Source organism: Oncorhynchus nerka, linkage group LG24 (assembly GCF_034236695.1).
Source record: "Oncorhynchus nerka isolate Pitt River linkage group LG24, Oner_Uvic_2.0, whole genome shotgun sequence".
NCBI lineage: Eukaryota > Metazoa > Chordata > Actinopteri > Salmoniformes > Salmonidae > Oncorhynchus > Oncorhynchus nerka.
In genome coordinates this window covers 69,134,853-69,161,966 of record NC_088419.1, presented here as the reverse complement: position 1 = coordinate 69,161,966, position 27,114 = coordinate 69,134,853, and the positions used below count along the sequence as shown (strand labels likewise).

The following is a 27,114-nucleotide window of genomic DNA, read 5'->3' as shown; positions in this document are numbered from 1 at the left end:
AGTATTGTGTGTGTGTGTGTGTGTGCGCGCACCTCAAGGTTGTAGAGGACTCTGAAGGTGGACATCCCGGGTGCAGAGGATCTGAAGAGTGATTCCAAGATGGAGGCAGCACTGGGCTGGTGCTGTTGCTTAGAACCCAGAGACGGAGACCGAGAGCCTGACCCCTGACCCAGGGTGAACAATGTCTTCTACAGGAGACACACACACACACACGTTATCACACTGGCTCAGGTCAGAGCAGTTGAACTCTCCTCATCATAATTTCAACCTATATATATATATATATAATATGTACCTGGTGACTCCAGACACTGGACTCTTTGGGAACAAAGTTATCTAGAGCGTCCTGAACCTCTGGGTCTGTTGGGATCAGCAGCAGCAGCTTACGTACACGCAGAGTTATCCTGGAATACACACACACAGAACGCAGAGTTATCCTGGAATACACACACACAGAACGCAGAGTTATCCTGGAATACACACACACAGAACGCAGAGTTATCCTGGAATACACACACACAGAACGCAGAGTTATCCTGGAATACACACACACAGAACGCAGAGTTATCCTGGAATACACACACACACAGAACGCAGAGTTATCCTGGAATACACACACACAGAGTTATCCTGGAATACACACACACAGAACGTTATCCTGGAATACACACACACAGAACGCAGAGTTATCCTGGAATACACACACACAGAACGCAGAGTTATCCTGGAATACACACACACAGAACGCAGAGTTATCCTGGAATACACACACACAGAACGTTATAAATTTTTGACCATTCGGGAGTCAGGTCCAGATCCTCAAATCAAATCAAATCAAATCGATCCTTGAAGTATCTGCGTGAGTAACTCACCGTGGTTCGTCCAGGTTGGCCAGCTGGTAGAGCATCTCAAACACATTACACACCAATGCCATGACAACACCTGGAAGGGACTTCTCCTACACAAACATATACCGTTAGCACATAATCCAACTCAAACATGAACTCAATGTGTTTGCATATACATGGGCGCACATGTGTGTGGTGTACCTGTTCCATAGCATAAGCTGAGTTGAAGACAGCGGAGCTGGAGGAGGAAGCGGAGACGGAGGACTCTGAGCTGCCACCAGAGGGTGTCCCTGTGCCAGAGCTCTTCACTGTCAGAGACTGCTCATCACTGAACCCCAGCTGGGACAGCAGCTTCTGGTCCCGGTTCATAGTCAACTACAGACAGAGAGAGAGAGTTACACAAAACACACACATATAGTTACATATGATACACAGTCACACACACACACATCTTTTGGCTTACAGAGACACAAATAATACACTCACCACGCTGTCGTTGGCAAAGATCTGAACGTTGTCGACTGGACAGTTGAGATGCTCAGCAATCTTCCAGCGGATGCTGCCTATAGTCTCGTTACTGTGGGCCTCCAAGGTGAAGGTGTCTTTGGTGGACTCATAGGTGACATGTAGAGAGACAGGGTGGCCGTTGAACGACGCTCCGTGAGGTAGAATGGTACGAGGCACAGAATACAGGTCCTACACATAGAAACAGAGTCATCTTTTCATGTGTCCATCTCGTTCTTTCACCCCCCTTCTCATCACTCAAATGCAAATAGTTTGTAACTACAGGTGAATATGTTGAGAGTGAAAACCAGTTGAAATTGCTTGGTCAGTTTGATGTCAGAGCCAGAGAGAGGGGATTACCTCGATAGTGATGACATAACGCTCAGCCAATAGCAGCAGCCTCTCAATGATCACCAGCTTGGTGGACCTGGAAGGTGATTGGACAGACGTGGCTACAGTCGGCATGGTGGTGGCGGTCAGCATCTTGGTTGCCCTGGTAACAGCATGAGTCAACGTGGGCCCTCCTAGAGCTGAACTGGCTGCCTGAAAGAGAAAGAACAAGGCAAGGAGACTTCATTTCATCAAGTCAGTAAGCTTTATTAGCATAGTATGTAATTATCTTATATAAGAAGTTGAACACATTCCATCTGATAGTTGTGATGAATGAAGAACTCACCTCCAGTCGTTTGTAACAATCAGCAATGAACTTCTTGTGTAAAGACACAGAATCCTACACAGACACAAAGAGTGAATACCAGAGACTGTAGTCCTGCTACACATAACCCCCCGACACACACACACACCTTCTTCATTTTGGGGTTGAGGTTGGTGTAGCTGTATGTGATGATTAGCTGTATGGCCTCGTTAGCGATCTCTTCATCAGGCGTTTCCATGGCGATACGCCAGATAAAGTCCATCCCAGCCAGGTCTAGCCGCTCCACACACTACACACACACACACAAACAGGGTTAGGGTTTGTAAGTCCCACACATGATGCCACTACATGTAGTCATGTGATAACATTTCATAAAATCCTTGAAAGTAACAAAAAATCTTATAGTTAACAGGTTACTAGTTATATCGTCTCCATTGGCAACCCTAGTGTGGAATGACTCACCAGTTGAGTCCCCTGGCGTTTCAAGCGATGGTCACACAAGTTGACATTCTCAAAGAAGGTCTTAAACAGATTAAAGCCTGAAATATCCCAAATAAAAAACACTGGTTAAAGCCACTATGTAAGCTCTACAGTGCATTCGGAAAGTAATCAGACATTTTGTTACGTTAGCCTTATTCTAAAATTGATTAAATTATATATATTTTTCTCTTCAATCTACACACAATACCCCATATTTTAGAATAAGGCTGTAACATACCAAAATGCGGAAAAGGTCAAGGGGTCTGAATACTTTCCGAAGGCACTGTATATAACATTAAAAGAGTGGGCCATCAAAAATGCTAACAAAATAACATATCAAAAGTGTGTGTGATTATGTGTGTTTCACCATTCATAGTAATCTCGTAGGGCTCCAGTTTGAGGATCTTCTCTTTGAAGAGCTGCTGCTGAACATCACTCTCCAGATCATGCTGGCCCTTAGTGAACCACTCAAAACACATCTACACACACACAGTTAAAGTTAGTGTATACATATAGATGGAGTAGACTATGTAATATAGAGTATGTAACACGTGTGTGTACCTCTCTGTCCAGCTCGCAGACTTCGGGTCCAGAGACCAGGCAGTCCCATAGTTCTTTGGCTCTGTTCCAGACCAGGTAGAGGCTGGCCTCCTGGAGGAAGAAGGCCAGGAACCTCAGGTGGCCATCTAGATACTGGAGGGGGAGGGAGAGTGAGTCAGGAACCAGCAAGGACTTCATGTGTTTATCTCACAGATATCAAAATCCTCAATCCAGCATCCAGCATCTCAACCACATAAACTTCTACCAAAGCAAATCAGACAGACAGACAGGAGAGAGACAGACAGAACTGTACCTCCTGGTAGGTGTATCGTCCGTCCACTAGTGTGTGTCCGGTGAGTCCGTTGTTCCCAGCTGCAGACACTGCTAGTCGATGGCAGACCACCAGAGATCCTGTAATCAGTTTGACGATCTCAAAGTTCTTCTTCAAGTCCTGGATGATGCTCTGCTGGGGGAGCACATGTGCTATGAAGATGTGTCTGTGGCTTTGGATGTCTGCAATAGAGCCCGACCGATTTATCAGTTGACCGATACTGTCGGACGATATTAGCCTTTTACCGACGTATTTGCATCAGCGTTTAATCCATTGAAAAGGACCGATATAAGATGTGGAGAAAACACTGCTCTTCATAGAAGTTGACGTTTTGTGCATTTCATTATTTGTACTGAAGATGTCGCTCTTTAAATAGCCATAAGCCATTATTCCTTTGCACGCTACACTAAAAGCCAATTTATGCTTGATCCTGAAATGTGGTCGGAGGCTTTGTATGGAGGGTGCGACACAACTACGGAACTTCTGGAGACATACGGAGGCCAAATCCAGCTCCGTACCCCTTCGCCATGTGCCTCAAGTTTTGTAACCATGTGGAGGGCTCCGTATGGCTCCGCATTGACATGATTGGTTGATGGTAGTTGAAGGTGGGAGGTCTTCAATAAACAGAAAATCACTTCCACTTCCTTAACAACTTCCTCCACAACAGCTCTGCGCTGCTCCGTGAAGCGCAAGAAGTATGAATGTCCTGACTTCTGCAGAGGCCGTATCACTGTAAATGCTGCAGGGCCAATGCAGACGTCGGATTGACCATGGAGCACCTTTTAAGACGGGACACTACCAATGGGCCAACTCAACTACACCAGTCAGAGGAGACCTTATGGAAAAAGGGTTTATTGGCCAAATGTGGCAAACTCTTCTATTGCTGCAGGAAAAAGCAGGGAAAAACATTTTGGGCTAGTTTTCAGGCTTTGTGGGCAGGTTTTGAATACCTGGCAACCCGGGAGGAGAGTGAACTATTGTGAACTAACTACTGTTTCTTAAAGGTGCTCCATGGTCAATCCGACGTCTGCATTGGCCCTGCAGCATTTACAGTGATACGGCCTCTGCAGAAGTCAGAGCATTCATACTTCTACAGCACATTAGATAAATTTGATCGGAAGTGGTTTAAACTGCACTCTAATGTCGACTTTGCTTATGGAAAGCCATATCAAGTGAAGGGTTTTATGCATACTCCGTTCTTGGGTCTCGAGTGCTACACAATGAAACTGACATTGAATGTGGAGAGTGATAAATCTGATACATTCATTTCTATGCCATGTTTTATTTTATTATTTTGACTTAACTAGGCAAGTCAGTTAAGAACAAATTCTTATTTACAATGACGGCTTACCCCTGCCAAACCGTAACCTGGACAACGCTGGGCCAATTGTGCGCCGCCCTATGGGACTCCCAATCACGGCCGGTTGTGATACAGCCTGGAATCGAACCAGGTTCTGTAGCGATGCCTCTAGCACTGAGATGCAGTGCCTTAGACCGCTGCACAACTCGGGAGGCTATGTTGAAATGACGACGTCACTGGAGTCGTTGCAAACCAATGTGCCACTTTGTGTAGCCCGCCTGGAGCTGGCAAACTTTAACTTATTGTTGTTGTAGCCTTGTGTTATTATGCAATTATTAATTGCCATGTTTAGTTCATGAAATTGGAAGTTATCAATTGTGATCATGGGTCACAATTCTATCACAACTGCAGATCAGCTGTTATTACAAAGCATTAGATTGAAGGTAAATCAGTCAGATTAGGCTACAGGTAAACATAAAAAATAAAAATATTTTTTAAAAACAATGGCTGTTGACAAGCCTTTTCAGCACATATTCATATTATTAATATACGATTCAGTGATTGAAGACCCCATCCTCAGTAGCCTCCTCCAGCAGGCTATTGGGCAACAGAAGCACTTCTTACCTCAAAATCACCTCACTATTCATGTTAAATACATTAGTCTGTGAATATGAACTAAGCAAACTGCTAAATCGTTCATCTTACATCTTGCCTAAGCTAATGTAGGTCATCAGGGGCTATAGGCTACCTGCAATTAGCATAACTAAACCAATTTGAATTACAATCATGAACCCTGATTTTAGTAGGCCTAGCCTATGCCTATTGAAATCATAAGTCAATCTTGCAAATAGGCCATTTATAACGGTTTGTAGTCTTAACATCTCGCCCATAATAACAGCACAATTGTCAGAAAATAGCCAAACATTATTTTGAAAAGTGTTTTTTGAACAGAGATTGAGATCCTCTGTCAAACTTTCATCCCTCAAACTCTCCGGTTGGATGTATCTATTGTTATGGACATGCACATAAGGGATTTTTTTACAATTATAAAGTGGGTGGTTCGAGCCCCGAATGCTGATTGGCTGAAAGCCATGGTATATCAGACCGTATACCATGGGTATGACAAAACATTTATTTGTACCCCTCTAATTACATTGGTAACCAGTTTATAATAGCAATAAGGCACCTTGGGGGTTTGTGGTTATGGCCAATATACCACGGCTAAGGGCTGTGTCCTAGCACTTCGTGGTGCGTCGTGCATGAGAGCAGCCCTTAGCCGTGGTATATTGTTCATATACCACACCGCCTCGGGCCTTATTGCTTAATCATAGCAGTCAAACAAGTTAAATCAACATCCATTGATGGAAAACATCTGGCGAGTTTAATAAGGGCAAATTATCTTCTCTCATGCGGCATATTCAAATTCCATTATTAGTCACGACGCCAGGACAGCGGAGTCAATCACCACCTTCCGGAGACACCTGAAACCCCACCTCTTTAAGGAATACCTAGGATAGGATAAAGTAATCCTTCTCACCCCCCCCCCCCCCCCCCCCCCCCCCCCCCTTAAAAGATTTAGATGCACTATTGTAAAGTGGCTGTTCCACTGGATGTCATAAGGTGAATGCACCAATTTGTAAGTCGCTCTGGATAAGAGCGTCTGCTAAATGACTTAAATGTAAATGTAAATGTCACGTTAGCTGACAATTATTATTTTGATGGAAAACTGAATTTTGCTTCTTACGTCGTTACGTCAACCTTATGGAAACAGGGTTTATTGGCCAAATGTGGCAAACTCCTCTCTTGCTGCAGGAAAAAGCAGGATTTTTTTTGGCTAGTTTTCAGGCTTTGTGGGCAGGTTTTGAGTAGTCATTGGGTTAGAAATTTTAACTATACCTGGCAACCCGGGAGGAGAGTGAACTAACTACTGTTTCTATGGTGAGTGCGGAGTAAAGTGCCAAAAATGCACACGGCCATATACTGTAACGTATAGTGTCATGAAACAACAATTGATGCTTTGCCCAAATGTAAAGTAAATGCGGTTACAGCCCTTTAGTGAAGCCAGTGAAATCTGGGGTGTTATATTTTCTCATTGCGAAGGTTATTCCTCAACCACTGTCATTCAAATGTTTTCAGAGACAGGAAAATAAAGTAGAACTTCGTAGCTACGTTTTGATGTATGGGTTCATTGCCACTTGATAGGGACTGGTCCAAATTCACGTTTAGGCCAATCATCACCCCCATTTCCATGACGTGTGCTAGCTAGCTAACTAGCTGTGCGAGAGAGTAGTTGACGCCGTTCACGGAGGGTTAGTGCTATCCAGAATCCTTGGGACCCTAACCCAAACCTTAGCGTAACCCTTTGTAGGGAACGTCCCACAGATTCCAGATTGCACTAAGGCAACACCTGGTGCGAGAGGCAGCGCTGTGCCAGCGAGTCATTTTGTGATTGAGGTTTTTCCTTAAAGTGACAACTACCAGAATTTAGTGGCTAAAGCCCTACAATCGAAGAAAACATAGCGAAGTACTAATACATTGAAAATGTGTCCCATGTTGTTGTTTTCCAGCTGGCTAGTATGAGGCAGCACATTCTTCAGAGCCAAATCAAATCTTTAGCTGGAATCCGTGCAGTTTATCCAATTTTTACTACAGTAATACACAATTTGTCCATAAATAAACATCTCATCTTTCTCAGTGCTCCTAAATTCTGTGGGCCTTACATTCATTTTCTTTCCTCAAATGTAAGAAATCAACTTTGAGTATCTTTGATGGGCTGCTTTAAGCACAATCCATATAGACTATTTTTTATTTCAGATATATCAGTTATCTGTGAAAATTTCCATAAAAACAAAAAACTAATCGGAATACAAAAATCACAAATCGGTCTGGCTCTAGTCTGTTAGTTTTAAATGCATTACGTTAATGTGCTGTATTCAGGTTTTTTTAATGCCGTCGACTGCTGACATCTTGGACAAGTGCTCTCTTGCGAGACAGGGGGTGAGGGGTAATGTGTGTGTGAGTGTGTACCTTGTCCTGTTTCTGGTAGGTCTGTTTGATGAAGGAGCGTGTGATCTCATGGAGCTGCCGCAGAGCTGGAACCACCCAGACCGCCTGGGGACTGCCCTGTTGAGAAGACTACATGCACCCACACAGGTTAGACACTAGATGAGTAGCACCCTCAGCACCCCCCCCCCCCCCCCCCCACAATGTTTGCCACCCCCACTTTTGTTTAGAAATCACCATCACACACTAATTCATTTGTTAGAGCTTGCAATGTATCAGTATTTATCTTAAAACATTTGCTATGACATAGCCAATGAATATAAGCAGTTGTCACAAAATATATATTTAAAACTACATGGACACCCCTTTAAATTAGTGCATTCGGCTATTTCAGCCACACCCATTGCTGACAGGTGTATAAAATCGAGCACACAGCCATGCAATCTCCATAGACAAATATTGTAGAATGGCCCATACTGAAGTGCTCAGTGAATTTCAACGTGGCACGGTTATAGGATGCCACCTCCCAACGAGTCAGTTCGTCACATTTCTGCCTTGCGGCCCCGGTCAACTGTAAGTGCTGTTATTGTGAAGTAGAAATATTTAGGAGCAACAACGGCTCAGCTACGAAGTGGTATGCCACATAAGCTCACAGAACGGGACCGCCGAATACTGAAGCGAGTAAAAATCGTCTGTCCTCGGTTGCAACACTCACCACCGAGTTCCAAACTGCCTCTGGAAGCACTGTCAGTCAGGAGCTTCATGAAAATGGGTTTCCATGGTCAAGCAGCCACACACAAGCCTAAGATCATCATGTGCAATCCCAAGCGTCAGCTGGCGTGGTGTAATGCTCGCCACCATTGGACTGGAGCTGGAGAACACAACCTGCTCCAGTGCATAGTCCCAATTGTAAAGTTTGGTGGAGGAGGAATAATGGTCTGGGGCTATTTTTCATGGTTCAGGCCCCTTAGTTCCAGTGAAGGAAAATCTTAAAGCTAAAGCATACGATGACATTCTAGACAATTCTGTGTTTCCAACTTTGTGGCAACAGTTTGTGGAAGGCCATTTCCTGTTTCAGCATGACAATTCCCCCGTGCACAAAGCGAGGTCCATACAGAAATGGGTTGTCGAGATCGGTGTGGAAGAACTTGATGGGTTTGCACACAGCCCTGACCTCAACCCTATCGAACACCTTTGGGATGAATTGGACCGCCGACTGCGAGTCTGGCCTAATCGCACAACATCAGTGCCCGACCTCAGTAACGCTCGTGGCTGAATGGAAGCAAGTCCCCGCAGCGATGTTCCAACATCTAGTGGAAAGTCTCCCAGAAGTGTGGAGGCTGTTATAGCAGCAAAGGGGGGACCAACTCCATATTAATGCCCATGATTTTGGAATGAGATGTTTGACGATCAGGTGTCCACATACTATTGGTCATGTAGTGTAGGAGTGTTCCAGCATGTCAGAATAGTTTTTCTGTGGGAGAGAATGAACTCAGAAGCTGGAGATGATTAAGAGGGGAAATCAATGTCCTCAAAGCTGAGGAAGGACTGAGTCAGAGTTTACCAACACTTGACACACACAAAACAAATACAAGTCTCTGCACACTGAAAGACATGGAGACATGTCCACACGTGCACAAACATACTGCATATTCACACAGCCAGGCACGTGCACACACATATAATACTATAACCCTTGAAACAATCACAATGGAAAACATTGAATAGCCTTTTTCTGATGCAAATGCTACCCCAACGTGAAGACTGTCTGCTAGAACTCATGACGTATTGACTTTAGAATCAACTAGATGTGCTGTCGGGCCAGAACTTCTCTGCAGGCTTCACTAAACACATTCCAATATGAATAAAACAAAGGCATTCCTTCCTCCTCTCCTTTGTGACTGCTGTAATATAGAGCAGTTGAAGGAGGATAAAGCAAGGTGTCTAATAGTACAGGGACATTGTCTTTCTCCGTCTCCCCCCCACAGGCTGCTGTTGTCCAGTTTGTTGTGTTCTGTGATGCTGCGTTCATGCACACCCTGCCTGGTAAGCATGATGTGACAGAGGAACTGACAAGCTTGAGAACAAGGGAATGAACTGTGTGTGTGTGACGAAGGGGTCAAGGAAAACAACGACTGGACAATGTGTGAAACAACATTAATGCCCATGATTTTGCAATGAGATGTTCAACGAGCAGGTGTCCACATATTTTCGGAAGGTAGAAAGAACGTTATTTGAGCAAAACATGGATCGGTTTGAGGTTCTATGGACCGATGCACTCAGATCTTAAACATTTGTGTATCGGTGAGTCGTTACATTCCTACTATACATGCACATCACTTATCCAATAACTCACCCCTCACACCTTGACTCACACACATACCCCTTACAACCTCAATGAAGACTGGCCCAACCCATAGAGAATTAGACACCCACTGTAGTACTGGAACAGCTCTTTAAAAATCAACAATACAGCAATCATTCAGTTACAAATCAACCCACCCCCATCCAGCCCTCCTCCAGGATTGGTTGGTGTGAGCAGTGAGAAGATTGTAGGTGAATGCTGATTGGTCATTAGAGTTTTAAGGAGAGGGGCTTCTCTTACTTTGGCCAATGAGTTTTCTTTGGCTTTCTTCTTGCCCCAGGAGCCAGTAAGAAATGAGGTCTGAATGTCGCTGGTTTTACCCTCCTCCTCAGTCTGAGTCTATAAACATAAACTGGCTTATTCAGGTTGTGGGTGTGTTAAATTGATATTAGACTTGAACTCGAAAGCTGTGAGTGACATAGCGCTTCAACCTTGAGAGAAACCGTGTGTGTTTCTCACCTTCTTGATGTCCTCTATACATTTGATGATGTAGCAGCGTTTGACAGTCTCCTTCACAGCGTACGCGTCAGTGAGGATGGCCAGGTGTTCCTCAGACGCCTGCTGTACCAGGGAGGTGGGCAGGGTTGGCAGGTGGGCTAACTCCCACAGCACCTCCAGCACCTTCCCTGTGGTGGCCTCAGAGCGGGCCTCTCTACCGATCCTCCCAATCAGACTGAGCAGCTTCTGCCTCACACGGTCACTCTCTACCTCCCAGCTCTGGAACACACACACACGTTACACCCAATCATTACTAACACACACAATTTACTGTCCCACAGAAACGTTCCTAAGCACACATACAGACCTTCTGTATAAGGACAAACAGGTGGCTGAGCTGCTCGAAGTTAAACTTGACGGCAGCAGCAGCCATGATGGTGTGGATGTTCTCAATCACCGTGGACGACTGTCCTGCCTGTATCATCCAGATCTTGGAGAGCTCGTCCAGAGACAGTTTACTGCCCAGCAACTCAATGATGCCTTTTATTCGATCACAATACTGGGCCTGGTCTATGTTACCTGGAATACACACTCCACAGTTACATTAATGGTCTATGTTACCTGGAATACACACTCCACAGTTATATTAATGGTCTATGTTACCTGGAATACACACTCCACAGTTATATTAATGGTCTATGTTACCTGGAATACACACTCCACAGTTATATTACTGTTCTATGTTACCTGGAATAAACACTCCACAGTTATATTACTAGTCTATGTTACCTGGAATACACACTCCACAGTTATATTACTGGTCTATGTTACCTGGAATACACACTCCACAGTTATATTACTGGTCTGTTACCTGGAATACACACTCCAGTTATATTACTGTTCTATGTTACCTGGAATACACACTCCACAGTTATATTACTGTTCTATGTTACCTGGAATACACACTCCACAGTTATATTAATGGTCTATGTTACCTGGAATACACACTCCACAGTTATATTAATGGTCTATGTTACCTGGAATACACACTCCACAGTTATATTACTGGTCTATGTTACCTGGAATACACACTCCACAGTTATATTACTGGTCTGTTACCTGGAATACACACTCCAGTTATATTACTGTTCTATGTTACCTGGAATACACACTCCACAGTTATATTACTGTTCTATGTTACCTGGAATACACACTCCACAGTTACATTAATGGTCTATGTTACCTGGAATACACACTCCACAGTTATATTAATGGTCTATGTTACCTGGAATACACACTCCACAGTTATATTACTGGTCTATGTTACCTGGAATACACACTCCAGTTATATTACTGGTCTGTTACCTGGAATACACACTCCACAGTTATATTAATGGTCTATGTTACCTGGAATACACACTCCACAGTTATATTACTGGTCTGTTACCTGGAATACACACTCCAGTTATATTAATGGTCTATGTTACCTGGAATACACACTCCACAGTTATATTAATGGTCTATGTTACCTGGAATACACACTCCACAGTTATATTACTGTTCTATGTTACCTGGAATACACACGCCACAGTTATATTAATGGTCTATGTTACCTGGAATACACACTCCACAGTTATATTAATGGTCTATGTTACCTGGAATACACACTCCACAGTTATATTAATGGTCTATGTTACCTGGAATACACACTCCACAGTTATATTAATGGTCTATGTTACCTGGAATACACACTCCACAGTTATATTAATGGTCTATGTTACCTGGAATACACACTCCACAGTTATATTACTGTTCTATGTTACCTGGAATCAATAGTCAAGATAATAGAATAACATAAATAGTAATAATATGTTGTTCCATTGTTAACATTAACATCGTCTTTACCCTCCAGTGCTATTGAGAGGACAGAGTTTTCCACCAGCCAGTCCAGCAGTCTGTCTGTGTCAATGGCATTCTTCACTGTCTTAGACACAGTACTCTCCTCGATCAGCTTAGTTACCTAGACACACAAACACATTTTATACAGTTTATATAACAAGAAACGTCCACATGCAGAGTAACATAATAATACGGAGAGCGGTTTGACCTCTAACTCTTGACACTGTAACCCCTGACCTCTCACCTCTTTGAGGGAGTTCATTTTGGTGGAAAAGTGAGGAGTCTTCAACATGCGTAGCAGAGTGTCCAGGCGTAGGTCGTCCACAACAGTTACCAGGGCAGTCTGGAACCTCATACACAGCAGCTTGATGGCCGACAGCAGCTCTGGGATGCTCACCAGCCTCTACAGGAGGTAAGGGGAATATAAATGATGAGCCATCACCTTACACTGCGTTCATAGGAAACTCTGAACAGTCAGTCTGGGAAACAAAGAGTTGCTTCAGACATGGAAGCGCATAATGAACGATTTTGGACGTTGGACACTTATATTTCTAAAGTTTCCGGGAGCTTTCCAGGGTATGTAGAACAGGGCATTGTGGGTATATAGAGCAGGTGGTATTGTGGTACCTTGTCTTTGAGATCTTTCTCCTCCAGGTTCTGAACGTAGGTGATCATCTTATGGATAACAGGATCCAACATGGGCTACAAACACAAACGTCATTATTTGCCTCATTAACTAATCAACAATGCTGAGGATGTAACGTTTGACGCATGTTGGAGGAAAAGATGTTACCTGCACAAGGCTGGAGTTGAGGTATTCTGCACACACAGCTAGAGGCTGGACCAGAGCAGACACACACTGCAGAGACACACACAGTTACATACACACATACTTTCAAAAACCAGAGTGGTCGTCTCCCACGGGCGTGGGGGTGGGGGGCTTGGGCAGCTGCATTCTCCAGTGCCAGAGAGAGATTAACATGCTAATGGTGGAGATCATCTGGGCTGTGAGAGGGATCAAATGTGTGTGTGGTTCCGGTTAGGATCCTCAAAAGGAGCAATTCACACAAGGAGGCCTAAGAGTAGGCACACAACGGAGCATTTATCTGAGCGAGGCTTCAGGACTGTGTGTGTGTGTGTCCTTACCCCAATCTCTATCTCCTCTGTATTGAGTTTAGCCTGGATAGCAGTGAACCCTCCCATCTCTCCAAACTAGAGAGAGAGCAAGAAAAAAAGGACATGAGAGAAACACAGTCACATCACTAAATACAGCAACAACACTGAACTATCACCAATATGTGTGTGTGTGTGTGTGTGTAGGTGGGGCTTACCAGATTGACCAAGTCTACCAGCCAGCCATGAGGCTCCTGTAGAAACAAAGGCATACTTACATAGGTGATCAGTCAGTCATGTTTTTGTCCTAGAGCAACAACCACGTGACCTCACCTTCTGGTAGTTGTTGCTAGGCGAAACAGCGAACATGGCTTCCTCTCCAAACACCTCGCTCCAGTTCCTCTGACACGCCTTCATACGGTTCTTAAAGTGGTACTCATTGTCTGGGTTAAAGGCCTACACACAGAGACAGAGAGGTTATCCTTTGTAAGGGTGGTGTGATGTGATGGAGTAGCATGTGTGTACTATATGTAACAAGTGTTTGTATACCCACCATAGCCAGTACTCCCATTAGCCCAACGGGTATGGGTTCCTGTTTGACCCTCTCAGCCACCAGTTCCACCAGTAACATCAACATGTTATAGATCCCCTCATGGATCTCTGTCCCCCACTTATGGACAGCACTACTGGTCAGGAGCTACAAGAAGGGAGAGAGCGAGGGCAGGAGGAAGTAGAGTTAGTGAAAGCGGCAAAATTACACTAAACAGTCCTGTTAAAAAAAGTATTCCTTTCTTGAAACTGGTGTTATAAACAGGTTATACAGCGCTCACTCATAAGTGTTATGTTTATACACACACACACACCTCGTCTTCTTAAAGGTTCATGCATGCACACACACACACACACACGACTCACCTTCTTAAAGGCCTCGTGCATACACCGGTCCATAAACCGCTTACAGTTCTCATCTGCATCTGCCAGACCTGAGAGACAGAAAGTGAGCGGAGGAGAAAGCGAGAGAGACAGTAGTTATTGTTTGACAACTGGGTGCAAAATAATAATGTGTGAAAAGCATTCAACAGGGACAACATGACACAAAACCCACACAATCACTCTCTCTTACCGTGTTTGGCTAAGCAGGTGGCTGCGACCAGACATTTGCCCAGTGACTCCTCTCTCTTGTAGGGGATGGACCAGTGGTCAGTGAACACTCTGCTCTCCAGTTCATACAGGTTAGTGGTGGGGAACTCCATACTGCCCCCAGAACAGTTCCCATTCTCATCATTATTCCTCTGAAACACAAACACTTTATAGTTCTACTGTACTTCTGATGCTTTATGACAGTGTCAACAGGATGATGGAGAGGAGGGTGTGTGTGTGTGTTCTGCCCATTCAGTAATGCATACCAATATATGATGGATGGAAGGAAAGAGAGAGAAGCGTCAGGTTTCAGCGCTCCTCCTTCATAGAAAGAAGTGGAGCGTTAAAGTCTGGATGGAGGGAGTCATGGAGATGAGCTTTTCTCTAAGACGCAAAGGTCAACGGGCAAACATTCCACGGTTGGGAAGCACCTACCAATCAGAAACCTCCGAACAGCACAGTCCAATCAGATACCTCTGAGGTTAAGACAGTATGGACAACTGTTGACCTACCACTTACAGAATAACTGTGGCTTAAAAAGTGGCCAGTTTCCCAGACTGAGTCAACTCCAGGATCACTAAGCATGTTTATAGGAGAATCTCCATAGAATGATGTTTTAGTCTAGAAATAAACTAATCTGGGTTAATAGATAGAAAAACAGCTCCAGGTAGTAACTAGCTGCTGCTGATCCAATAGACAGTTAGCACGGTTTCCTGTCAGCATTAGGCATATTAACACAGTAATGATAACAGGACTAGTGTTGTTTTCCTGCATGAGGAGAAGGGGAGGACTGGAGCTCTGGGCTTCTCTCAGGGGGACAGGGTGTGGTGTCTGTGTCTTTCCGGTGTGTGTGTTTTTATGTGTGTGTGTGTGTTGCACAGGACAGCTAAGTAACTGAGCCCCTAGTATGTCTGGCATATGAGACTGCAGGGCTGTGTGTGTGTGTGTGTAGAGCTATAATTAGGATGGGAGCGCAGGGCCACAGACCTGTGACATGCATCCTAAGGCACAAACAGCAGAGACACATAAGCTGGAGAGGATGGAGGAGAAATAATGGGATAGAGGGAGGGAGGGTGTCTGGTACAATGGTCTGAATGTGAAATATTATTTTAACCTGGATGGACACATTTAATTTAAAAACAAAACAAGGCTGCTTTGATGTCACAGTGCACTGTTCCTGGAAAATGGGGTACATTTAAAAACATTTCGCAACACTGTGCCCTACTGAATGCAACCCCGGTGTCGTGTTTCTTCTTAGGGGCCTCAACATCCCACTAAATCAACAACACCAGACACACCCTGGTGAGCTACGTCACCCTACACACCATTTCCCACAGCGATGAAGACATCTGACATGATCTACTGTGTGTAGCGAACAGAGACATACCCACCCGAACCCTAGAGAGATACACACCTGGTGGCCGCTACACATTAGGCTTCCTCTCCACCTCGTCCTTCAACAATCCTCCCCTTAGATTCATCTGTACTACAGTTGCTTCCTCTCCTCTCCTTCCTTTCAATAGTCTACTGAGCCATTAACTCCTTCATTAGTACTTATCTGAGCGAACTGGAATACTGAGAGCCAATACCATTCACCTTCATCAGTCCAGTTTGGAAATAAAATTATTTGCAAAACTGCATCTCCAGGTGTGCATTCTCTATGCGCGGCATTTACGGAGTGAAAACAGACAACTGTTGACTTGCTGTTGAAGCCCCCCCCCCAATCTATCCCGTACATGATTGACAGCTGAGTTCATCACACCACAAGTGTGTCAAACAACCAATCAAATGAAGTCATAATTGATGAAACAGTGATATTGTATATGATACTGAATCAATGCACTAGATGCAAAACTCTAGTGATCCATTGAGATTCATAAATGCATGGTGATGTGTCGAATCAGCATGTATTTTGACTAGATAGCTGCTTATTGAACAGCACTTACATAGATAGCTAGTTGTCTTTGCAGGCATTGTAATGTTAATGTTTAGAAAATAGCTAGCGGGAAACACTTGATGCTAGCTGGCTAAGACTGCAGCTATGCTGGTGCTTTTCCAGAAGATACCGACCCTACGGTCTGAACATTGCCAAGCATCACTTGCGGTACGGTTTTGGAAGCATATGGACTTTACCTTTCATATCACGGAGAAATAAGGTTCAATCGCTACACACTTTTATAGGGTTAGTATTTCCACACGGCCATATTTCCATGTTACAGACAGGAGACAGAGTGGACTACCTGCGCCAATTAGATACAGGGCCTTCAGAAAGTCTTTACACCCCCTGACTTTTTACACATTTTGTTGTGTTACAGCCTGAATTTAAAATGAATTAAATTGAGATATTTGGTCACTGGCCTACACCCAATAGCCCATAATATCAAAGTGGAGTTGTTTAAGAATTGTTTACAAAATAATAAAAGCTGAAAAGCTGAAATGTCTTGAGTCAACCCCTTTGTTATAACCTGCCTAAATAAGTTCAGATGAAAAACAATTGCTTAACATGTCACATAATAAGTTGTATGGACTCACTGTGCGTGCAATAATAGTGTTTAATAACATTATTTTTGAATGACTACCTCATCTCTGTACCCCACACAGTCGAGCAGTGAATTTCAAACAGATTCAACCACAAAGATCAGGGAGGTTTTCTAACGCCTCGCAAAAAAGAACACGTATTGGTATGTGGGTAAAAAAAAGCAGACATTGAATTGAGCATGGTGAAGTTACTAATTACACTTTGGATGATGTATCAATACACCCAATCACTACAAAGACGTCTTTCCAAGCTCAGTTGCCGGAGAGGAAAGAAACCGCTCAGGGATTACACAACAAGGCCAATGGTGACTTTAAAACAGTTAGTTTAATGACTGTAATATGAGAAAACTGAGGATGGATCAACAACATTGTATTTACTCCACAATAGTAACCTAATGACAGAGTAAAAAGAAGGAAGCCTGTACAGAATAAAAATATTAAATGTATTTAACCTTTATTTAACTAGGAAAAGTCAGTTAAGAACAAGTTCTTATTTACATTGACGGCCTACGAATTCTGTTTGCAATAAAGGCACTAAAGTAAAACTGTAGAAAATGTGGCAAAGAAATTGACTTTTTGTCCTGAATACAAAGTGCTATGTTTGGGGCAAATCCAACAGAACACGTCACTGAGTACCACTCTTGGATATGCTTTTCATCGGCAAGGACTAGGGAGTACATTTTAAGAATAAATGGAAACGGGGTAGGTCTAAGCACAGGCAAATTCCTAGAGGAAAACCTGGTTCACTCTGCTTTCCAACAGACACTAAAATTCCCCTTTCAGCAGGACAATAACCTAAAACACAAAGCCAAATATACACTGGAGTTGTTTACCAAGATGACATTGAATGTTCCTAAGTCGCCTAGTTACAGTTTTGACTTAAATAAAATTGAAATCTACGGCATGATTTTAAAATAGCTGTCTAGCAATGATCAACAACCAACTTGACAGAGCTTGAAAAATGTTGTACAATCCAGGTGTGCAAAGCTCTTAAAGACTTACCCAGAAAGACTGATAGCTGTAGTCGCTGCCAAAGGTGATTCTAACATGTATTGACTCAGGGTTGTGAATACTTACGTAAATGAGATATTTCTGTATTTCATTTTCAATAAATTAGCAAACATTTCTAAAAACCTGTAGAAAAAAAAATATGAATACATTTGGAATTCAGGCTGTAACACAAGAAAATGTGGAATAAGTCAAGAGTATGAATACTTTCTGAAGGCCCTGTATCTGCATCTCTGAAACAAAAAGGAAGCCACAAACCTGTTGTCACTGAAATATACTGTTGGCTGCAACTGTGTTAAAACGGGATAAAACAGTGCACAGTAAGTGTGTATTTTCAAATCATTTTGATGTGATATGAAAGTAGAGGGATTTATGTCTCTAGAACCATAATAGAGAATCTATTCACGTTTAGATGGAGTATTTGTCTGTTTTGGCTTCCAGAGAAATGTCCCCTTTAAACAGAACATGGTCTAAGGAGTAACACTAGGCTCCTTTAATCCAATATTGGGTTAATCCCATTCCTGCATTGAGGTAAGTTTCCAACCCATATCTTGCGCCAGCTCCACCGTGTCTAAAGGCCAATTTATGTTTTATCCTGCAATGCAGTCCGGAGGCTCCATACGGAGCATCCAGAGGCTTGCGAAGGCCAAAATGAGCTCAAAATGATGCCGTGCGCCTCCCAAATGTTGTAACAATGAGGGGGTTCTGTATAGCTCTGCATTGACATGATTGGTAGACGGTAGGTGGGGGCGGTATATCCTATATAACACAAACTCACTTCCTTGACAGCAAACATGGAGAACTTTGACAACAGGATATCATAACAAGTTCACAAATAACAAGAGATCTTTATGATACCTCATGTAGGGATTTTAAAGACAGACGTGAACTCCTGGAAAGAGATCGGGAGGTAATGGGAATAGTTGCGGTAAAGAGGTCAATGGAATGTAGACCGTGGGGATAGAACATTTACCAAATCTGATCAAACAAAGTGGATATTTGTCAAATTCATCATGATTGATGCATTGTAACAGGCCCACAATATGATCACTAAATTCTGATTTGGATATATTTGGCTGTTATCACTGCATAACATTTAGAAGTTGCCTCTTTTCAGGTTTAGAAAAAGTGACTGCTAAATGCTGACTCCCATTTGTATAGGCTGGTAGCATAGCTAGCATACATTAAATCGGTCAAAGTCGTTTTTATCTGTAATGCAGTTGATTGCTGACATGAACATGTATTGAGGTTGACATCCATACAAGCATTATATTCTGATGTTTACCTCGACAGTGTGAAATACACATAAATAATAGCCTAAATGTAGGCTAATTTTGCTGGGGGGGCAATGGGGAGACTTGGGATGGAGAGGCAGGTGGGAAAACAGTGCTATCTTGGCTGAGCTCCTATTTTAACCACCGGGAAAGGGACTCCAACATCTCAGAAGGGGTAAGGTCTTGTCTTTTCATCTAGCCAGTTGCTTGTAATTAGCTGGATGGTTGTAGAGATTAGCCCTGAATCACTACAAGTGGTGCGGTGCAGACCAATTTATTGGATGTGTATGACAGCTCCCCGTAGCGCAAGAAGTATGACTGCTCTGACTTCTGTGGAGGACCCATCACAGTAAATGCTGTACCAATAAAATGTATTTCTAAAGCACTTTTTACATTAGCAGATGTCATAAAATGCTGTACAGAAACACAGCCTAAAACCCTAAACAGCAAGCAATGCAGATGTAGAAGCACGGTGGCTAGGAAAACTCCCTAGAAAGGCAGGACCCTAGGAAGAAACCTAGAGGAATCAGGCTCTGATGGGTGGCCAGTCCTCTTCTGGCTGTGCCGGGTGGAGATGGTACATGGCCATTGTATGGCCACTGCAGACATGGGATAAACCACGCATTTAAAGCGGAAAATACAACGTTTGAAATACTTTGCAGATATGAAACAATCAGTCAATCATAACATCAGTCAAAAATATTTATTTTATGCTTTAAAACAAACTTTATAAGAGGTTTAAAAAAATAGGTTTGATTTTACTCAAACTTCCATGATGTACAGTAAGGCATTGTTGTTAATATAATTGTGTGTGGCAAATGGTTTATTTGCATATGGGCCTACTTGTAGCTCTGATTGGCTATGATGCACCGGTCTGCGTAAACTCTGGTCCTGGACAAGACAGATGTTTTTATTAGGTTTTATTTATTTATTAATTCATTGTACAAATGCACAGCCGCATTCCCATTCTATATTGCTATAGAATTTTCACAAACGTCTTACTATATTTGATTCCCAAACATTATATGAATTTATGAACACTTAGATATGGTCATTTTCAAGTTCTCACTTGTCAGAATTTTATTTATTTTTTTGTATGTAAAAAAAGGAGGTCATATTCTTCCTGTGGGGGAGGGGGAAGGGTTATATTAACATATGGTATGAGATTTAATGTCGCTAAAACGCTGTCAGTTCCACTTTAATGTAACCATGACTGTGTTCCAACACCAGTGCTCATTGTAAACTAGCGTAAAGGTAGGGTCGGTAACTTCTGGCAAGCTGATGTTCAGACATTTAAACTTGTGGTGCTGACGGGTGTGAGAGACATCAAGTTGTCAGTGTACTACAAACCATTTAAAGAGCTTTGATTATAAAATGTTTAGCACAAAATGGCCATATCAGGTTAGCCACAGGCGGTTGCGAAATCGCACCGTCTCACTCCACTAGTACAGCTATATATCCAGCTAGCGTAGCTCCATTACAATCTGCTCAGCTGTATGCAGACGTGCATTTTCCATTCACTCTCTGCAGACCTTTATCCGCAATTATTGCAAAACACTAACTAGTTGTTTAAAGTAAACTAACCCGCTGGTTTGCCCAATGTAGATTCGCGCAACGACCATATCCCCTCCCCCAAGCGTTGGACTAGCTAGCTACATACAGTAACCAACAAGCTAGGCAAATCTACGTTCCTGATGTTGGCTAGTGCACCCATTTTCAATATTGATCATCAAAGTACTGAATTTGCAACTCAGCTAGCCGAGGTCTGTCGAATTTTGTAGCCCGAGATTGAGAAATTACGTCCCGCATGCCGCGGGTTTTCCCTCCCCATTTTGACAGCAAGGCATGAGTATAGCGCGCTATGGAATGCTATGAGCGAGCCCTTTCTCCCCATTTAGCCGGCATCGCTAGCTAGTAGCTTTGATGCTAACTAGCTTGGTGTTCTCGCTAACTAACGTAGCCAGCGAGCTACCATCCTCAGCCTTACCTCGCTCTCCACCACATCGTGGTAAGCGGGGGGTGGGTCGAACCCTCCAGTCCCAGTCCGCCCGGTGGTCTCCCCGTCTCCGCATGGGCCCGGGGCAGGGCCACTCTCCATCGGCTCATATCCATACCCAAGCCCGGGGCTTTCGTTGGTCAGGAGCGCCACAGCCTCGTTGATGTCGTTTTTCGCCAGGCGTAGCGCCTTGCGTATAGCCACAGGATCTGGGAAACCCATGCAGAGGAGGGTCGTCATGTGTTGCTCCTCTTCTGTCTCCATAGTTAGGTTGTGTGCGTCTCAGGCTAGCTAGAAACGGGGTGTAAAACAGCACAGCCCTGTAACCGTGCACGGCGCCATGTTTACAGTCACACACAGGCTGTCACGATGGTTCACTGGACGCTTCCTGTGTAGAGCGTCACCACCCTGACCCACCCATTACAAGACCAGAGGACAGAGGAGCCCTCTTTCCCCCTTTTTAGCCCAAAACATAAAACGTAAGGTTGACTAACTCTGCAAACACTTGTCAAACTAACATGATTCACACCGATTCGAAGTGTTACTAATGCAAAATGATTACAGGCAAAACAGCGTGGAAAGCTCGAGCTCACTAACGTTACACTCGAACAATCTGAAAACAATAGAATATAAAACTATCAATCAATATGAATCAGAACACTATAGCTACATTCATCATGGTATTATTGTTTGTGTGGTGGTAAAGCACCTGTCAAGGAAAAGGGTGTGGCTCGAATTTGGAATTGTAGGGGGAGGAAAAGAATCAATGTCACGTGAAGCTCTGTATCATGTGACTGTAGTAGATGCAAAATGGCGGCCACGGGAGAGGAGGCTGCTGAGATGGACTGCATCTCAAGAGTTTCCTTGGCCCATCCCACCGTCCTCAGCCTGGGAGGGAGCTCAGACCCCCGGGGAGAGCCTTCCTCTGAGGGCCAGGAGGTTGTGACTGCGGCGCCCAAGAAGCCCATCAACAGCAGTGAGTGGTGCTTGCTAGCTAGCCCTTGTTCATGACTCTCAGTTCCATTACACATACGTAATTGGATTTAGGGGTCTTCGCTAAGAGCACATACGCTCGGTCTGAATTGTGTTTTTGCATTTACTTTTTGATGTGATATGAAAGAGGGATTTATGTTTCGAGAAGCGTACTACAATTTAATTGATTCACGTTTAAAGATTGAGTTGGCTGTTTTGGCTTCAAGAGCAAATTTGCCCTCAAATGGACGAAAGACCAGTCCTAACTGCAAGTTGATGCGCTGTTTTAGTTATTGAAAGGAAGAAGATTAGCAATTTAGCTATCTAACTATTTTATAGCTCTGCGACCATTTATCTATCTGCTGAGATGAATTTGGTGTTCGTATCAACACATTAGAATGCAGTAGCCCTACTAAGGGAGTGGCAAATTCATCCTTCCTCCTTGGAGAACTTAGAGACCTGTTAGTTCAAATCTGAGGGAGTGGCCAGCAACATCAGGAGGTGGGATGTTTCTCAGAAATTAAAATGGTGTAACTACTATACTTCTGTGTGTAGGTGACGGTGGGGTGGAGACTGCAGAGGAGGCCGTAGAGCCAGCAGAGCCAGACATCAATGAACTCTGTACAGACATGTTCGATAAGATGGCTGTCTTCCTACACGGAGAACTCACTGGTCTGAATATCTGTCTGTCTCCATTTGTTGTCTATACAGGCCTATATAGTCACATACTATATACTGTCTTGTCTTCAGGATAACAACAACTGTCATAAGAATCTCCTGTTGTGGAGAAAATGTCATTCTCATGCTCCCCTGTTTTCCTATTCCTAGGCACTTGTGAGGACTACCATCTACTGGAGAACATGAACAAGCTGACAAGTCTGAAGTACATGGAGATGAAAGACATCAGCATCAACATCAGCAGGAACCTGCAGGACCTCAACCATAAGTGTATGTTTATTAGTCCTTCAGATTTGACAGGGACGAAATTCTCGTAGGTCTTTACGAAAACGAAGTATAACCTTAATTTAGCTGACTTTTTAAAAATGGTATTGTGTGTGTTGCAGACGCCAGCCTGCAGCCCTACTTAGACCAGATAAATCAAATAGAGGAACAAGTGTCTTCTCTGGAGCAGGCTGCTTACAAACTGGACACCTACTCAAAGAAGCTGGGTAACACACACACACACACACACATGGCTGTGGAGAGACAGGCCATATCGTCATATTGCAGGTCTATATTTATACCAGGGCTGTAAGTGGAGAAGAGACTACTGAGTTCCAGTGTGTAACCTTCACCAGACTGACTGAAGTGGTCGATAGAAATAAATATCTGTATTTTCATTCTGAGTATCTAGGACATCTTTATTAGTCTCTATTGCAGATGTACTAATAATAGCCATGATCCAGTGTTCAGCTCAATATTAATGTTAGGGATTTGATTTAGGACAGCCTGAGAGCACCCTCTGCTATTTGAGTTTACCTCTCCACCCTGCGCTCCAACAGCAGAGAGCGCTAGCACACTGTCCCAAATGAACAGCTAAAAATACACTTCTCCTGTGTGTGACTAACTGCAGGAAGGTGAGTGAGTTCATCTCTTTTTCTGTCTTTCTGCAGAGGCCAAGTTCAAAAAACTGGAGAAGCGATGAGGATTATGGAAGGAGGAAGAGGGGTTACTGGTCCTCCTTCACCCAAGCTGTAGACCAAACCTAACATATACGATCTGAGGAAGCAGACCCACACCTCTACATTAGCCTGATATAGAGGAATGGGGCAGCCTGGGGTTGGTCGGAGGAATATCCCAGATGTTACACCTAGCATTATCATTTTGGTTGGATCATTTAAGTTGCATCTTAATACCAGGTGTAGATGGCGCTTTGGGTAGTTTGTGTCCATATTCCTGTTAACATTCCAGGTCACTCTGTCAGTCCTGTCAAAATTGCTATTCACTTCCTGGATTTACCCGAGTTTATCCTGAATTGTCCCCTGCTGGGTGCACACTACTGTAGAATCACCACCCTCCTAACCTAGAAGTTAGTTACACAGATGACAACCAAATTCACTTTGACTGAAGGACATTAGCTTTTTTAAATGTTTTCCTGTGCTGCTGGCATCACCGAATTACTGAATTAACATGACAAAATTACCTTTATGTTTTGTGTGAATACTACTGTCTCTGAAGATCGTCATACATGTGATTGTAGCTTGTGTAAAATGTATCATTTAAAAACATTAACTTTGAACTGAAAATACATTTATCAAAGAAACTGATGTCATTTCACCAGCAGATGGCAGCGGTACTCCATGTTCATACTGCAATCCTGTGTGTGTGTTTGTAAGATTCGGGGTACATTTTATTAATCAGAAACAGTGGGATCTCCCAGAGAACATTATTGATTCACATGACATTTACACAGAAACATGCCCCAGAACCTAATCAACACACAGATAACCCCCCTATTTATTTTATTTACTGAGGTAAGTCATTTACACAGAAACATGCCCCAGAACCTAATCAACACACAGATAACCCCCCTATTTATTTTATTTACTGAGGTAAGTCATTTACACAGAAACATGCCCCAGAACCTAATCAACACACAGATAACCCCCCTATTTATTTTATTTACTGAGGTAAGTCATTTACACAGAAACATGCCCCAGAACCTAATCAACACACAGATAACCCCTATTTATTTTATTTACTGAGGTAAGTCATTTACACAGAAACATGCCCCAGAACCTAATCAACACACAGATAACCCCCCTATTTATTTTATTTACTGAGGTAAGTCATTTACACAGAAACATGCCCCAGAACCTAATCAACACACAGATAACCCCCCTATTTATTTTATTTACTGAGGTAAGTCAGTTAAGAACAAATTCTTATTTACAATGACTGCCTATGGGTGCTGGGATTAAAAATATAGGACAAGAGACAACACTACATAAAGACCTAAGGTGACATAGCATAGCAGTAACAAATGACATGGTTGCTACAAAAAACATGGTTCAAACATTATTGGACAAGAAGGTAGAGACAATCCATCACTAGAAGCAGCCACAACTGTCAGTAAGTGTCCATGATTGAGTGAAGAGATGGAGATAAAATTGTCCAGTTTGAGTGATTTTTGCAGCTTGTTCCAGTCGCTAGCTGCAGATTACTGAAGAGGAGCCCAGGGATGTGTGTGTGCGTGCTTTGGGGACCTTTCACAGCATGTGACTGGCAGGACAGGTTGTATGTGGAGGATGAGAGCAGCAGTAGGTATCTCAGATAGGAAGGGGGGGGGGAAGTCCTAACCATCCACACACACAGACTACCACTGTAACCTAACCAACCAAACCCACTCAGAACCCATCTAGAGCCCTAAACAACTACAGAAATAAATAAAAAAAATTGTCACATGCTTTGTAAAAAGTGTACACTAACAGTGAAACGCTTACTTTCAGGTTCTTCTCAACAATGCAGAGAAAGATAAAAGTAATAATAAATACACAATAAGTAATGATAACGTGGCTACATACACTGGGTACCAGTAGCGAGTCGATATGCCGGGGTACAAGGTAGATATGTACATACAGTGCCTTCAGAAAGTATTCCTATCCCTTGACATATTCCACATTTTGTTGTGTTACAGCCAGAATTCAAAATGGATTTAAATCAAAACAATTATTATGGTCAGACAGCCTTAGTTAGACTGACATCACCATTTTAAAAGTCTTCAGTTGATATTATATAAAATGCTTGGGGTTTATGTAACGTGCACTAGTCCATTGCCATGCATAGCTACCTACCAGTGTAGCTGTTCCTGCCCTTAATTGTTTGCTACTGAGTTGGTTTTTCAGGTTTAAGCCAGGTGTGCTGCGTTAGATAACTCGCGTGTAGTTCACCCATGCTTTGTCTTCCTGGAGTAGTTCTAATCACGTTAGGTTAGATCACAGGTGTCAAACTCATGCCATGGAGGGCCGGCCAGGTGGCAGCAGGTTTTCGCTCCGCCCTTGTACTTCATTGATGAATTAAGGTCACTAATTAGTAAGGAACTCCCCTCACCTGGTTGTCTAGGGCTTAATTGAATGGAAAAACCCCAAACCTGCAGATACTAGGCCCTCCATGGAATGAGTTTTACACCCCTGTATTAGATGTGGCACTGTCTTGTAAACGACAAAATGTGGTCATTTAAACTAATGAATGCAAATCACTTCAATCATAGTTTCTATCGTCCTACCTGGTCTAATTAACAAAGTAAAGTCGTTGTCATTAAATGCTCATTCTCATCGGTTAGTACGTGTGGGCGGAGTTGAGGTGTATCGCGATAAATGCTTTCCTTTTCTCTCCGCTTGAACATCAATTTACCTTGTGCGCCATAGCAGTTTGTTGCATCATGTACGTACAGGCAGTTGATTTAGGATGTTGTAGACTCTCTTTCCTTCCACTAAGGGGACAGTTGGACTCTGTTTAAAACAGGAAAAACGGCTCATCCCAATATATGTTTTAGTATTTAGGCCTAGTATTAGCTGCAGTAGTAACCCTATTGAGGGGCTGAGCTTTAGACTTGCCGTCTTCTGTCATTTGTGTGAGTTTTCATATTCTTAATGTTGCTGTTATTGACAACTGTTTGAGACAAGCCATGTATCCTGAAATCCTGCATCTGTAATATATTAAAGTATTACTTTGTATCCTCCCCATTTCCACCTATCACCTCCCTTGGCT

At 43.2% G+C, this 27,114-nt stretch overlaps 2 protein-coding genes across 5 annotated transcripts in view; one reads left to right on the top strand and one right to left on the bottom strand.

Moving 5' to 3' along the window:
• The window catches only part of LOC115108499 (ubiquitin carboxyl-terminal hydrolase 24-like), a 42,594-nt gene extending 20,472 nt beyond the window's left edge, over positions 1–22,122 (bottom strand). Inside the window, exons 1-27 of one of the 3 annotated variants that reach the window (XM_065009097.1) lie at positions 21,424–22,122; positions 14,600–14,768; positions 14,392–14,459; positions 14,030–14,173; positions 13,810–13,932; positions 13,695–13,730; positions 13,510–13,575; positions 13,157–13,222; positions 12,991–13,065; positions 12,608–12,766; positions 12,370–12,484; positions 10,832–11,043; positions 10,486–10,743; positions 10,267–10,365; positions 7,686–7,793; positions 3,341–3,493; positions 3,049–3,180; positions 2,855–2,966; positions 2,470–2,546; positions 2,156–2,296; positions 2,029–2,082; positions 1,713–1,895; positions 1,335–1,544; positions 1,050–1,223; positions 873–958; positions 296–404; positions 33–188 (exon numbers count right to left, since the gene is read on the bottom strand). In XM_065009097.1, the coding sequence (XP_064865169.1) occupies positions 33–188; positions 296–404; positions 873–958; positions 1,050–1,223; positions 1,335–1,544; positions 1,713–1,895; positions 2,029–2,082; positions 2,156–2,296; positions 2,470–2,546; positions 2,855–2,966; positions 3,049–3,180; positions 3,341–3,493; positions 7,686–7,793; positions 10,267–10,365; positions 10,486–10,743; positions 10,832–11,043; positions 12,370–12,484; positions 12,608–12,766; positions 12,991–13,065; positions 13,157–13,222; positions 13,510–13,575; positions 13,695–13,730; positions 13,810–13,932; positions 14,030–14,173; positions 14,392–14,459; positions 14,600–14,768; positions 21,424–21,696 (3,558 nt within the window). In that variant the 5' untranslated portion in view covers positions 21,697–22,122. The remainder of the gene's footprint in view (positions 1–32; positions 189–295; positions 405–872; positions 959–1,049; positions 1,224–1,334; positions 1,545–1,712; positions 1,896–2,028; positions 2,083–2,155; positions 2,297–2,469; positions 2,547–2,854; positions 2,967–3,048; positions 3,181–3,340; positions 3,494–7,685; positions 7,794–10,266; positions 10,366–10,485; positions 10,744–10,831; positions 11,044–12,369; positions 12,485–12,607; positions 12,767–12,990; positions 13,066–13,156; positions 13,223–13,509; positions 13,576–13,694; positions 13,731–13,809; positions 13,933–14,029; positions 14,174–14,391; positions 14,460–14,599; positions 14,769–21,423) is intronic. The other 2 variants (XM_029632900.2, XM_065009098.1) reach the window with 2 other exon arrangements.
• A 110-nt stretch (positions 22,123–22,232) lies between these two features.
• Positions 22,233–24,711, top strand: LOC115108500 (biogenesis of lysosome-related organelles complex-1 subunit 2-like). 2 transcript variants are annotated; one of them, XM_029632902.1, is made up of 5 exons: positions 22,233–22,408; positions 22,960–23,076; positions 23,233–23,352; positions 23,469–23,573; positions 24,018–24,711. In XM_029632902.1, the coding sequence occupies exons 1-5, from the start codon at positions 22,243–22,245 to the stop codon at positions 24,047–24,049; spliced, it is 540 nt and encodes a 179-aa protein (XP_029488762.1). In that variant the 5' UTR covers positions 22,233–22,242; the 3' UTR covers positions 24,050–24,711. The 2 variants fall into 2 exon arrangements, with proteins under 2 accessions (XP_029488762.1, XP_029488761.1); XM_029632901.1 differs by having other exon boundaries at positions 22,960–23,088.
• Positions 24,712–27,114: the final 2,403 nt, after the last annotated feature.

Excerpts from the sequence above, each read along its gene's own strand:
- LOC115108500 (XM_029632901.1), top strand. The coding sequence starts at position 22,243 with ATGGCGGCCACGGGAGAGGAGGCTGCTGAGATGGACTGCATCTCAAGA. Across the intron at positions 23,353-23,468 it reads GCAGGACCTCAACCATAAGT|ACGCCAGCCTGCAGCCCTAC; the intron begins GTATGTTTATTA and ends TGTGTGTTGCAG. Across the intron at positions 23,574-24,017 it reads CACCTACTCAAAGAAGCTGG|AGGCCAAGTTCAAAAAACTG; the intron begins GTAACACACACA and ends GTCTTTCTGCAG.